Source organism: Chenopodium quinoa, unplaced genomic scaffold (assembly GCF_001683475.1).
Source record: "Chenopodium quinoa cultivar QQ74 unplaced genomic scaffold, ASM168347v1, whole genome shotgun sequence".
Lineage (NCBI taxonomy): Eukaryota > Viridiplantae > Streptophyta > Magnoliopsida > Caryophyllales > Amaranthaceae > Chenopodium > Chenopodium quinoa.
The window spans coordinates 6,594,988-6,607,439 of NW_018743955.1; the positions used below are offsets into that span (position 1 = coordinate 6,594,988).

The 12,452-nt window shown below is 35.5% G+C and overlaps 2 protein-coding genes across 2 annotated transcripts; both read right to left on the bottom strand.

Moving 5' to 3' along the window:
• Positions 1–1,463: 1,463 nt before the first annotated feature.
• Positions 1,464–7,877, bottom strand: LOC110689285 (N-glycosylase/DNA lyase OGG1-like). Its single transcript, XM_021866034.1, is given in 5 exon segments — positions 1,464–2,080; positions 5,395–5,605; positions 6,347–6,644; positions 6,647–7,135; positions 7,591–7,877. Coding segments are annotated over 4 exon segments (1,182 nt in total). The 5' UTR covers positions 7,101–7,135; positions 7,591–7,877; the 3' UTR covers positions 1,464–1,861.
• A 1,044-nt stretch (positions 7,878–8,921) lies between these two features.
• On the bottom strand, positions 8,922–12,164 carry LOC110689286 (NADH dehydrogenase [ubiquinone] iron-sulfur protein 5-B-like). The gene is made up of 2 exons (XM_021866035.1): positions 11,932–12,164; positions 8,922–9,269 (listed from the first exon to the last, which is right to left on the bottom strand). Exons 1-2 carry the CDS (start codon positions 12,079–12,081, stop codon positions 9,165–9,167), a joined length of 255 nt encoding a protein of 84 aa, XP_021721727.1. The 5' UTR covers positions 12,082–12,164; the 3' UTR covers positions 8,922–9,164.
• Positions 12,165–12,452: the final 288 nt, after the last annotated feature.

A 12,452-nucleotide genomic window follows, 5' to 3' on the forward strand; every position in this document is an offset into this window, starting at 1 on the left:
CCATATTTTATTACTTTATCTAATTTCTCTTAGCGTATGGAGAAATGGAGTAAGTATTTAAAAACGGAGGGAGTAATATTTAAGGATGGAGGGAGTATTAAATAAATCAAGATCAATTTGACCATTTTTCCCCCTTAAACCTTACGTAATCACAATAGATGGTCAAAGAGAGTTGGCGAATAGTGTAAAAGTCGAAATATTATTGAATGTTGTTGGAGTTGTGGAAAAGGTTGCCAATGAAGAAGAAGGCGATGATGGTTTCCCGAAAGACGTGGAACTACGAGGTAAGGTTCATGTTGATTTGTTTAAGCCTTTGATTCCCGGTTGTTATGTTCCGTTAGATGAAGGGAAAGTGACATGGGTTCAGTTTCGATACGAGGGCGTATTCATGCTTTGTGAAAAATGTGGTTTAGTTGGTCATAATCGGTGTGACTGTCAATTGACAAATTCTGAGGCAGCAAAACAAGTTTATGGTCAAATGGATGGTTTTAAAGAAGAGGGTGGGACTGTGATTCAGGATACGAATGTTCCTCTTTATTCGAATCTAATCGAAGGTCTGCCTAATCGATATCGAAATCGAAACACGAGAGTGAATCTTTTGAACTTAGGATTGGGTAATGGTGGACATGGCAATAACTAGAATGGAGATGATGGTGGTCATTTGAAGGGTTAATTTTATGGTTTGTTAGTTTTTGTGATTAACTTGAATTTCCTCGGATCACTCACATATTAGAAGTGTGACTGTGTGAGTAATTTTGTCTAGTTGGTCTAGTATATCAATGTGTGATTTTTTAATCATCTTTTCTATACTAGATTTTGTACTCATGCTATGTACTTTTTTTTCTTTTTCTAATTAGAAGAATATTTATGTAAGTTCAGGTTCTATGAATTATTAAAAAAAAAAAAAAAAAAAAAAAAAAAAAAAAAAAAAAGTATCCCTAAGGTTTCTAAGATATATTGCCTCTTTTAAAATGTGAATCATGTAATTCTACCATTTGCAAAACAATTTATCAAATATTGGTTTTGTGTTTAATTATTATTGATTTACGTTTGGATAGCTAATGCATGTGAATATGTGATAATAAAGTATTAATTCGGGACAATGACTAAAATGACACACCAACAATGACTTATGGGGTTGTAAAGTTGAGATTTGAATTCGGAAGCTCAATTTCTAATAGAAAAATCAATTCTAGTTCTTTAAATTCTAAGAATACGGGGCTTTATAACATACAAATATAAGCAACTTTCGTGAAAGAATCACCTTAAAATCTTCTATAAGCTTGAAGTTATGGAGTCACAAATTTGGAATAAATAACAAACTTTTATGATTTTTATTTACATGTAATAAAAGGTAGTCATGATTTAAATGTCCTAACAAACAAGTCAAACAGAAATAGAATGAAGTAAAAAGGAATGTAGAGAGTACAAGGAGAAGTAGAAGTGCAAGCTGAGATGAGATGGAAAGAGGCAGAATTGCCAAAAAAAGCCTCTTACTGGTGCAGAAGTCTGATGTCTTTGTGTAAAGAATGATTTTGCAAGAATATTTCAGGTTGAGCTACATAATTCCAATTGCAATGAAACGTTTAATAGATGCAATCGTAGAAATCTCACCAACAATATACATTACCATTTATGTAACCCACTTGCTGGACATAGCTTCCAAATCCTCGTTTTGAAGTTGAGCAATCTTCCCCCCTTTCTTGACCATGGGGGCAACAAAGTCCAGAGAAGTAGCTTTAGTAGCAAGACGAGACCCAGCAAAGAGACCAGCCCATGGATCAGAAGGCAAAGTATCATTTGTTCTACGACTCAAATCTCCTATATTCACAACTTGGCTACACACACGTCTTCATTTTCACTAAAAAACTTTTTTGTCTAACAGATTATTCTCTTTCATATTGCAAACTTCTGATGGTATGATAGCCTTTTGAGAGGGCAACTCAGAGACAAAAAGTAGGGTTTGTGCCCAGCCAGCATATTTCCCATACTTTGCAACAAATGCTTCAGCCACACTGCTGCACATCTTTGATGTAATACGGACACCTGCAAGCTCAGGCATAAGGTACCTTGTAGCAACCTGCCCAAAAAACCGTCAACGATAGAAGCTCAACAAAACAAAAAATGACTTTAACAAAAGAAAATTCAAGAAATTACAAGTGTTTCAACCAAGGAAAGCAAACATCCCTTGATTGATGCGTGCAACTTCTGCAATACTCGGGTACACCCCAACTGCCCAATACTATTTATTTGCACATTCCCTTATTTGGATTTTTGAGCTCTTGAAATGAGCAAATAAACTGAGTGAGTTCTAAGAGCAAAGGAGCATAAAATATTATTGAGTACATAGAGCTAGGTACACCTGTGTCTCTGTGTGCATATTGGAGCTTCTAATTGATGTAATAGTTAATTGAATTCAAATTTAATCATAAATCCTTTTCCTTTAATTATCTGCCAAGTTTATGACTAATTAACCAACAGTGTTTGATTTTTGCAGAGCAAGCAATCAAACTCCCCAAGATACCCTAAACCCCCCAAGATCCAAAAAAACAAAGGGGAACACTTGGGAGCAGGGTCTTGGTTTATAAGGATCCGGTCCAGATGTTAACTATACGCCAACCATTAAAATTAGAAGTCATGAAAGATGAATTAATCTCGCAAAAAAAAAAAAACTGGGTGGAAAAAGCAACCTCTCAGCAGGAAATGAAGATTGTTTTGTCCTCAATACGCCAACTCATGACAAATGCAATAATAATTTATTAAATATAGATCTTGTTCACAACTAGTTTAAGAATTTATAAGCTGGACACTAAGCACTACTCCCTCCGTCCCTAATTGTTTGCTCCACTTGCCTTTTTTGGTTGTCCCTAAAATATTGCCCCATACTATTTTTGGCATCTTTTTCCACTTGCTCTCTCTCTATCTCTCTCCTCATTGATATATGTGTCAATCCATGTGCACTATTTTTTGCCTAAAGCCTTAATAAAGTGATTTTTGTGGTTGGGGCAAATAATTAGGGACTAAGGGAGTATAAGCATAAGCAGAGCATATCCTTCAGCTTTAGCTATCCTATAAATATCTTACTGGAATAATGTATATATGCCAATATATACACTACATATCCATTAAACATTAGAGTTCACACCATGGTTGTGACAACCAACTGAAATTTTGATAAACGTAGACCATATTTGAAAAATACTTGGGAAAGAAAACTCAGCAATCAACACCAAAGGTCCCTTCAGCTTCCAAACACTCCCTCCTATTTATAAGCAGCTAATTGACGCAGACAAGCCACCCTCATGCTGCTTTAGACATGAGAATGAAAATTCTAGTCAGCAAGTAGCCACAGAGTCCCTCATCTATGATGCAACATCACATTTGATCTTGTACTTTATATGCTTTATATGCCTTTTTATTTCTCTTAACTCCCAGTACCTCTCTTAACTCCCAGTACCTCTCTTAACTCTACATACCTTTTTATTTCTACTTTTTTAGTTATTGTCTGTAAGCTTGAGCCTTGCAGACCTTCACGACTCTATATACCCTTTTATTTCTACTCCCTGCTTTTCTGGTTCATCCTAAAAGGACTGTTTCGATTACAAGGTCAAACTTTGAACATTATACCACATTAAAAATTGTGGGATCTTACATGGATGTTATGATAAAATTGGGACAGAGAAAATAAGATTATATGGTGAGGATAAAAGATCATGTGAGTGGGTAGGAATGTGCATAATAAGACTGAAACCAGATGTGATTTTCAAAGAATTAGGGGTTTTCTTGGGGGAGGGGGGGGGAGCAAAAAGGTCCAACAGATCCAACACCATACCAACAAAAATTTATAGGTCTGGTCCCGGGTCCTAGAAAGCTAGATTCCAAATCCAGTAACTGTCCGGTCCGATTGTTTCTGGACCGTATGAGTAGGTTGCGAATAATTCCTTAAGAAGTTTACTAACTGACCAGTCTCATACTCAACTCAATTACTTACTCCTTGCCCACCAGGCCACCACCCATTCTCTCACTCTCACCAGTTTTTTTTTTTTTTTTTTTTTTTTTTTTTTTATTACTTCTTATATTTTTCTCCACCACTTCCTGACCACCGGAAGTTGCCTCAGTATGCAACTCTTGTTTTCAATCAAACATCTTTTCTAATTATTCTGAATGTATTACAAATAAATGTCCCTCTCATTTTTTTTTACGTGTGGTTATTAACACTCCTAAAATCACGCCAATAAGAGACAAGATTGTGCAACATAGAATAACTTAAAGATGATGAATCCATTGTATTGTGAAAAGCGAGAAGTTGGATGTACACAAAGTAAAAAGTACGGATGCATAAAGACTCTTTCCACTATACTCAAAAAGGTGATGACTACTAGACTACTTCATAGTATGGGCTTAGTTCTCCACTTATTGAAATAAGTTTTAGCGATAATAAGTAAAGTTTAGCATAATTAATTTTTGTTTAACAAAATCAAGTAGCAAAAATAAGTTTAGTTTAACAATTATAAGCTTAAGAGAAAAGAGCCACATAAGAAACAAATGATCATCATAGCCTAAAGCTTATAGGATAGTCTCTTCCAACTTTACAATGAGTTTTTAGTATTTGGGAAAGAAGAGGGGAAGAAGTGAGAGAGAAGGAAAAGGAAAGGAAGGAACTAGCAAAAAATATGTGAATGGAAGATGTTGGTTTAGAAGGATTTGGATTCGACAGAAGATTTGGAAGGAAAATCAAAGGGTAGCAAGGTTACAACCTCAAGTCTCACTATGAACTATTCTTATTTATCTGAATGTCAGAGGATTGAAAAATTTAAAAACACCAACTTTTCAACCAATGACAACTTCCATTGATAATTGGGAAATCAGACCAAAACTTCTTGATTTTAAGTATCAAAGGGTACAATATTTCTATCCTTCGAGTCTTCGACGCACCTAAGGCGCACTTGAGGCACACATAGGCAAATTTCTTTAATTGTTGTATGTTGTGCGCCTCACATCAAAGAGGCACACCGACCCGCGGCCAAGGCGCGCCTAGGGGCAGCAGGACCTTCATCGCCTCATTGCCCCTTGAGCCTTTTTATACATTGGTCAGAATTCAGAGAAGATCATCTGCCAACACTGATAGTCCATTTCAATAAGATCAACTGAAGGTTTAATTCGTTTAACTATTAGGTAGACAGCGATGCTAGAAGTATTTGGCTTAGAAAAAGCATCAGGGAGAACACATGACAAGAAACAATTCACCCCCTTTTACTTAGCCCAACCGATTGTTATCCAAACAAAGGAAAATAACCTTCTATTCCTCCCCTCCCCTTCCCTCCAAAACTTCTATTCAACCACAATGTCAGTAAAAAAAAGGCCATAATCACTGACAAATTTACAGTTGTTTACCTTCCAGACATGAGTGTCAACTGGAACTGCATGATGTTGATCCAGGGAGAAGAGAGCTATACATGATGCCACCTTTGGACCCACACCGGGAAAAGTGGAGAGTTCATTTATGACTTCATTAAGGTCCAATTCACGCAAAGAAGAAAGCCACTCAACACCACCACCAGGCTTCAATTGCAGGGCTTTTATTGTGCCAACTATATATTTTGCTCTTTTCAGGCAAATCAATAATAAATGGGACGTCAAATTACATACAATAATGACATGAAAAACTATGCACTCTGACAAAGGTAAGAAGAGGACACATTATTTATTAAAAAAAATAATAATAAGGATGCATAAAGGCACATTGGGAATTGTATAAGTTAATCTAAAAGACTGAAAAAGTATAAAATAAATAAAAACAAAACGGAGGTGATGGCCAAGGCACAGAAGATCAAAGGCAAGATATAACAACTTTTTTATTATGAATTGGCAACCCTCACAATGCCACTTAAATCTTAGGAAGCTCATGTTAGTAATGCATTCACACCAAAAACAATCAAAAACCAAACAATTGATAAAATTTAGTATAAAGCTAATTAGCTCGTGGCATAAAACATAGAACCAAGACTTACACTAGTTTGTTCGCCAATGTAGCAGCAACAATAATGGAGGAGCTCAAAAGATCTCAACTCAAAGTCTCAAACTGGTTAAGTGGCCTTTATAGTGACATCCAACAGTACAAAACCATGACATTCCAACCACAAAAAATCATGATATTTTGACCAATCAATTTTAGTTGAGCATACATGATGTTATAACTTAAAGTTATAACAATAAAAGAAAGCAGAAGAATTCATTTCTGTTTGCAAACCATTTTATCTTCAAGAAAATTAAACGCAAGTGATTCAAGATAAAAGACAAAGAAAGTGACAAACTAATCTAGATGCAAAATAAGGGGAAAACCAACCTATAACCAAAGCCAGCCTCCCTTAGCTCCTCTTCAGAGATCATGGCCAACCGCTCCAATGATGGAAATTGATAAAATTGAAACCCCTCAACACTCCCCAAATGATGACCTAAAGAAGAAATGTAGTCAACCATTCGAGTGATCCTTTGAATGTTATTATTAGACGAACACAAAAACTGAATGAGGCACTCCAAAGGATCCTGCCTAAGCACACGGGCACCAGCTAAATGGGGTGCTAGCTCAGAAAACCTCTGATCGGAGGCTGCAAAACTCTCCCACAAATCAGCAGACGAATACCCACATTGAGAAAATCAAGCAAAGCTAGCTTAGCATCCTCCTCCTCAGTGAAGTTGGAAGTAGAACAGGTAAGTGGATGAAATTGGTAAGCGACATCACCATTTTCAAGGTGCTTCAAGGACACCAAATGAGACTTGACAACTCCAGTGTATTGTAGTGTCCCTGTTTTCTTCCACCTGAAGGTCTGTCCAGTTGGAAAAGTCAGGGGCAAAGACAGCTCTCGTTTCCCCAAATCAAGGGGCACCCATTTATCAGTTGGCAAGTTTTGGATTTTCAGAATTCGAGACAAAGATCTCTTAGGCGGTCTATTTGAAGAGTGAGACAAAGTTTCTGAGTTAAGGTTTGTTTTGGTTTTAGCAAACTGGGTGGTGTCCACATTGCGCGGAGTTGGAGGGGTTGAGGGAGCTGTGCACTTAACAGCAGAACCAGGAGAAGAAAAGGATCTCCTTCGCTTCATGATTGGTGTTACGAGTTTTACAGCGTTTCCTGAAACTGGCAACAAAGCATTGGAGAAGAGTGGTCAATCACTTCATAGTTCATAGCGTATATCCTCCCATCAATCAATCAACGCTTTAATCCCATAAGTGGGGTCAGCTACATGAACAATAATAATATGCTAGTTGTATCACAAATATACAAATCCAATGCACAAATTAACATGCTGATAATTTTGAAATTATCCCAATACTCCATAATAATGGCTCATTGAGCAACAAACATGAAACAATGAAGCACGAGAAAAGTTCCCTTTAAGCATGAAATGATTGAACTTCTTAACTAAGGGAAATTATCCCAACTTTGACATAAATTAAGACAAAAGCAATGACATTATTGTTTCAAATTAACTCGTAATCTTAACTGAAAAATCTATTTCTGGATTCAAAAGTTCAGAACTTATTCAAAATCTCACCAATAAAGAGAAGCAGAAAATAGATTAGAATACTCACTATTGATTCCGGCGACTTCAAGTTAACCTACAAAATCGATGAATTTTCCGAAACCCAGTACGAGCTACCGTTAGAAGTATGCGATTCCAATTTAGTTTGAGCTTGATGGATGAATGAACATTTGAACAAGGAAAAATTAATTGGCATAAAACATGAATATCTCAGGAATTCATCAGCAATGGAGATTATTTGGTTACAGAGTAAAGAAGTGTTTGAGGAGAGGATGAGTAGTAGCAGAACGAGTGGGAATCTGGAAAATGAATGAGTAATTTGGTCTTCATAAAACATTTCCAGCATTTACCGTCTCTGTTTCAAATTATTTGCACGGATTAGACATTTTTTTACTAATACTTTATATCAAATCATTGTAAATACTTTAAAACATACCAAGTACATAATAGTATACTTTTTTAAGTGCATTGCGGGTGTGTTTTTGTACTCCGTATTATTCTACAGTTCAAAAATTGGTAGTTCTGACTATTAATAATTGACGGTTTCAAAATAACTTTTTCATTAAAGAATTAAAAAGAAAAAATTGATAGTGTCAAAATAACTACTCTCTTATTTGACTTTATTTTTATATAATTAAATATTAGTAATGAAAATTATTTTAAAAATTATATTATAAAACTTAATATTAAAATCTACTTAACAACATATTTTATGGTAAAATATATTTTTATTATGCTAGTAAAAAAATTATAATCAAACCTAATGCATGAATAGTGAAAAAAAAGTCCAACGCCTCATGTATTATGGGACGGAAAGGGTATTCCGTTAAAGAATTGAAGAAGAAAAGGTTCAATAGTAGCTTCAATGGAGCTCCCGAGCAGAGGACGATAAACACCCTACCCTTGAAGTTGTTAGTATTTGCCATTGAAATTATTGTTGCTCTCCATTAACGTCACTTTACCTTTATTTCTGATTTACTTAAGATTAACCTTTATTTTAAAGTACAATATGCTTATTACTCCTTCAATTCAAATGGCAAACATAAATTTACATTAGTGCCACAGGAAATTGTTTATCCTAGTGGTTTTTGGTCAATCATTATTAGAGTGGAGAAAAAATGTATGAGTGTAATAGTAATGCTCCTAAATATCCAAATATTTGTAACCTTAAAATTATTTGTTTACATGTGTTCCCTTATTTATATTACCAACAACTAAAGTTAAGAATAAACTGAAGAGCTCTCCAACCGTGAGACTACCCTGAACAACAATGCCTAAATCTAGTTTGACAAGAAAGATGCATCATGCATGAAACAACAACCAAAAAAAAAAAAAAAAAGAGCATTAGAGTGCAATTTACCTAAGAAACCCTAAGTAGAATTATACCCCAAATCAAAAGTACCGTAAGTGGAATTTTGCCAAATTTGAAGCACCCAAAATGAGAATGTTGCAACAATATTTTGTGCAATGTTTATTTCACATAAACCGAGCAGAACAAAAATTCCCCTCATCAATTTGCACATGATGAATTGACAAACTCAAAAACGCATATAGTGCAATTCCAGTCGAAATCAATTAACAGAATTTCTATTACGGAATTCCAAGATTTATCATAATAGCTCATCAGTGATGAGTATGAGTATCACTATTGTCTTCGCCCTTGGCCTTCCTTGCAGCTGCTCTTATCTGACGTTGTTCTTCCTTGTACACCCTGTTCCTTCGTTGAAACTGCAAATTAATCAAACAAATACACTTAAATACGTAGGAAGCCTCAAAATAAAGTATGCCAACAATGTGCCTAACCATGCTACTGTATTTTTGTAGCTTTTATCCTCATCACTTAAATAAATTAGTGGCAAACTGGGTTACACAGTCAAATATAATTAATGTATTAGAAAAGGAGACAGCTTATATGCGTCTTATAATCTAATTAAGATGGAGTATGTGATTTGGGACAAGATGAAAGCTTCTAATGAGAGCCTCCGTCCCCAGATGTACTCTTGGTTGGCAGTCTTGGCACCATCAGTGCAAACTGCATGAGCAGGGATGTTTCCACGATCTGAGCTACCAATGAGGCATTGGCATATTTGGCAATTAGTTAAAGTGGTAACCTCAGATCATGGAAACCAAAAACAGAAAGATAAAAATATATAATAATAACTATAAAGCAAGCATACTATCAAAGGAAGCAAAAGAATTCTCCATTGGCAACCTTCAAAGCCTAGCTGTATAAGTTACAAAACATTACCTAGCTAGCCATAGTCATCAAGAAGATTTATTCTCTTTGTTCCAATAACTATTCAATTTTAGATGTGCCCAAGACTTCGCCTAAATTCTCATGATGAATTGATGACACTAGAAAATTAAATTATAATTGAATGAAGGATTTACAAGAAACTACATCAAGCAGAGGCCACCTTTGTTTTTCATTTCTAAAAATATAATGAGCACTTAAGGGCCATGAACATATATGTATCTTTACATCATTTCAACTGTATTACATATCATTTATGAACTAGGAAGCTCAGATTTTACACCAACACCAACAAAAGGTTGGCTTATACTTCAATCAATCTCAAACATGAATAGATAGCCAGATTTGGTCAGTTATCATAAACCTAGTTTGCTGCATCACTAATGATCTGGTATCAATTTCAGAATTCCCATTCATTTCCTGTAGCCATCTTCAAGAGGAATTTAAAGTTTTACGACTTGTATGATGAACTCACACTCCATCATGTTGAAGTAAACCCGAAAAAACAGGAAATTGTCATCATCAACTGGATTTTCCTACGAACTAATTTATACGTTATTTTTTCCTAAGAAAAACCAAGAAATCATGTATTAAATATTGTAAAGAGTCCAACAAACCCGCGTGGAAAATTTGTGCGCCAATCACATTATACATCAGAAAGAGATAAACTCATAAAGACCCCAAAGACATAAATTCAAAGAGAGGCCAAGGAAACAGCTTTATCCCACAAACAAACCCAATAAGAAGCCTTACTTCCAAAGTCCTTGTCATTCACCCCAATTGAATACCTACTTAATCGCTAGACAAACAGAATCGTCGGGGGTAAGGACAGGTATAACATACTATGGGTCACTTGAACCTGCTTGGATGAGTCCATTAGTTTGCTTCTACTGAAGGATTTTACATAATATACATGAAATGATAACAAATGAGGCCACAAAAACACCTGATTACTAGGTTCAATATAGCATATAGGGGCAATTCTGTAACTTTCTACACCTGCATGCCTCTACACCTGCATGCCTTGCTCTTATAACTGAGAGCTTACATGCTTCTACCAGGTGACACTAGTTACCAGCAACCATCAAACCTCAGAAATCTCAGTTGTTGTGAAAAGGATCCCACCTAATACTGAGCTACTGTAACAGATTCCTGAAAATACATAAGCCATACCTTGGCTAAGGAAATCACTTCCAAAATATGACATTATGAATTCGTACTCCAACATTGTCATTCAGACTATAGATAGAACCCAGAACTAATCTAAACACTAGGCTTCATAGCTTTATATATCTACCATTTATTGCTAAAAAAACTAATTTAGCTTGCTCAAAGACCAACCATGAAAGGGTCCTGTTCTCTCTCCCTTTAAACCACTCTCATTTTCGTCGCCTAAATAGGCTTGTAACATATCTCCGATCACTTTAGATAACGGTCGTTAGTTTGGCAAATGGGATTCATAATGATGTTGACAATATATAAGAGTGCGAGTGAAATAAGGTTCGATTTGGAAATGTTGTTCAACAGGAAAATAAGAAAACCCAAGAGGGGTTAATATTTATAAATTAATTAGACTATATCTGATACTTTGAATAAGATAAGACAATCCAGCTCAAGAAAATTACTGAATTAATAATAAAGATCAAGGCATTTTTCTAAAAATGTTCAATTTCCCTGAATATATAATCACAACAGTGAGTTACTAATGAATTTTTGTATCACTTCATATACATTTAATCTCCAAGCAACTGGAATCAGAAAAGGCTGAAGCTTAAACTCCAAAGAAGTCAGACACCAATCAATTTGACAATTACAAAGCCATAATAGTTTGAATAAATTCGCGATCAGAAATCAAATAAATACCCAAAAAAATTGCAAGCAGCAATCTTCAAAATTGTTAAAAGTGCAACTCCTCAAATCAAATAACAAACAAATACATAATTATAGAACCAAGATCTACTATTCAAAAAAAACAAGAAGAAAATAAGCAGGCAATAATAAAATTAGGGTTTTTATAAGGGGGCAACAATGTAAGAATAGGGGAAATGCAAGATCGGAAATTGAAGAAATGGGGACGAGGAAAGTGAAAAAAAAAAAGGAAAATGAAAATGGAAAAAGAGAGAAAGTAAAAGAAACCTCTTTGGAGTGATGAAGGCATTCAAGGTAATCTTCGCGAAGGAGAGAGCAGTCCTTGGGTTCACGACAACGAGACATACACTCACTGAAGTCAATCCAGAAGTCGTAGCATCTTCCCTTGTTCCCTGATATTCCCCAACCTGACGCCATTGAAACTTTCTCTCTCTTCAACTCGTTTTTCCGGAGGAGAACGATGAATTTTTGGTTTTGGAGGTTTCACTGCACAGACCTGCCAATCTGCTCATCTACTTTGCATCGGGCCGGGTCGGGTCAAATCTACCGTCCAATATTTATTTTTTTTTATCGGAGTATACTAAGGGTCTATTCACATTTACTAAACTGATGTGTGAGAGAAGAAAATTATGAGCTGAACTAACTGAAGCTGAATTCAACTGATTGCAACTGAACAGAACTGAAATTAAGTTGAAACTGAACAGAACTGAAAATAAGTAGAAGTGAACAGGTCAGGCCCTAAGAATCTGTGATGTTCACCTTATTTTCATTTATTTAAGGTGAATTAA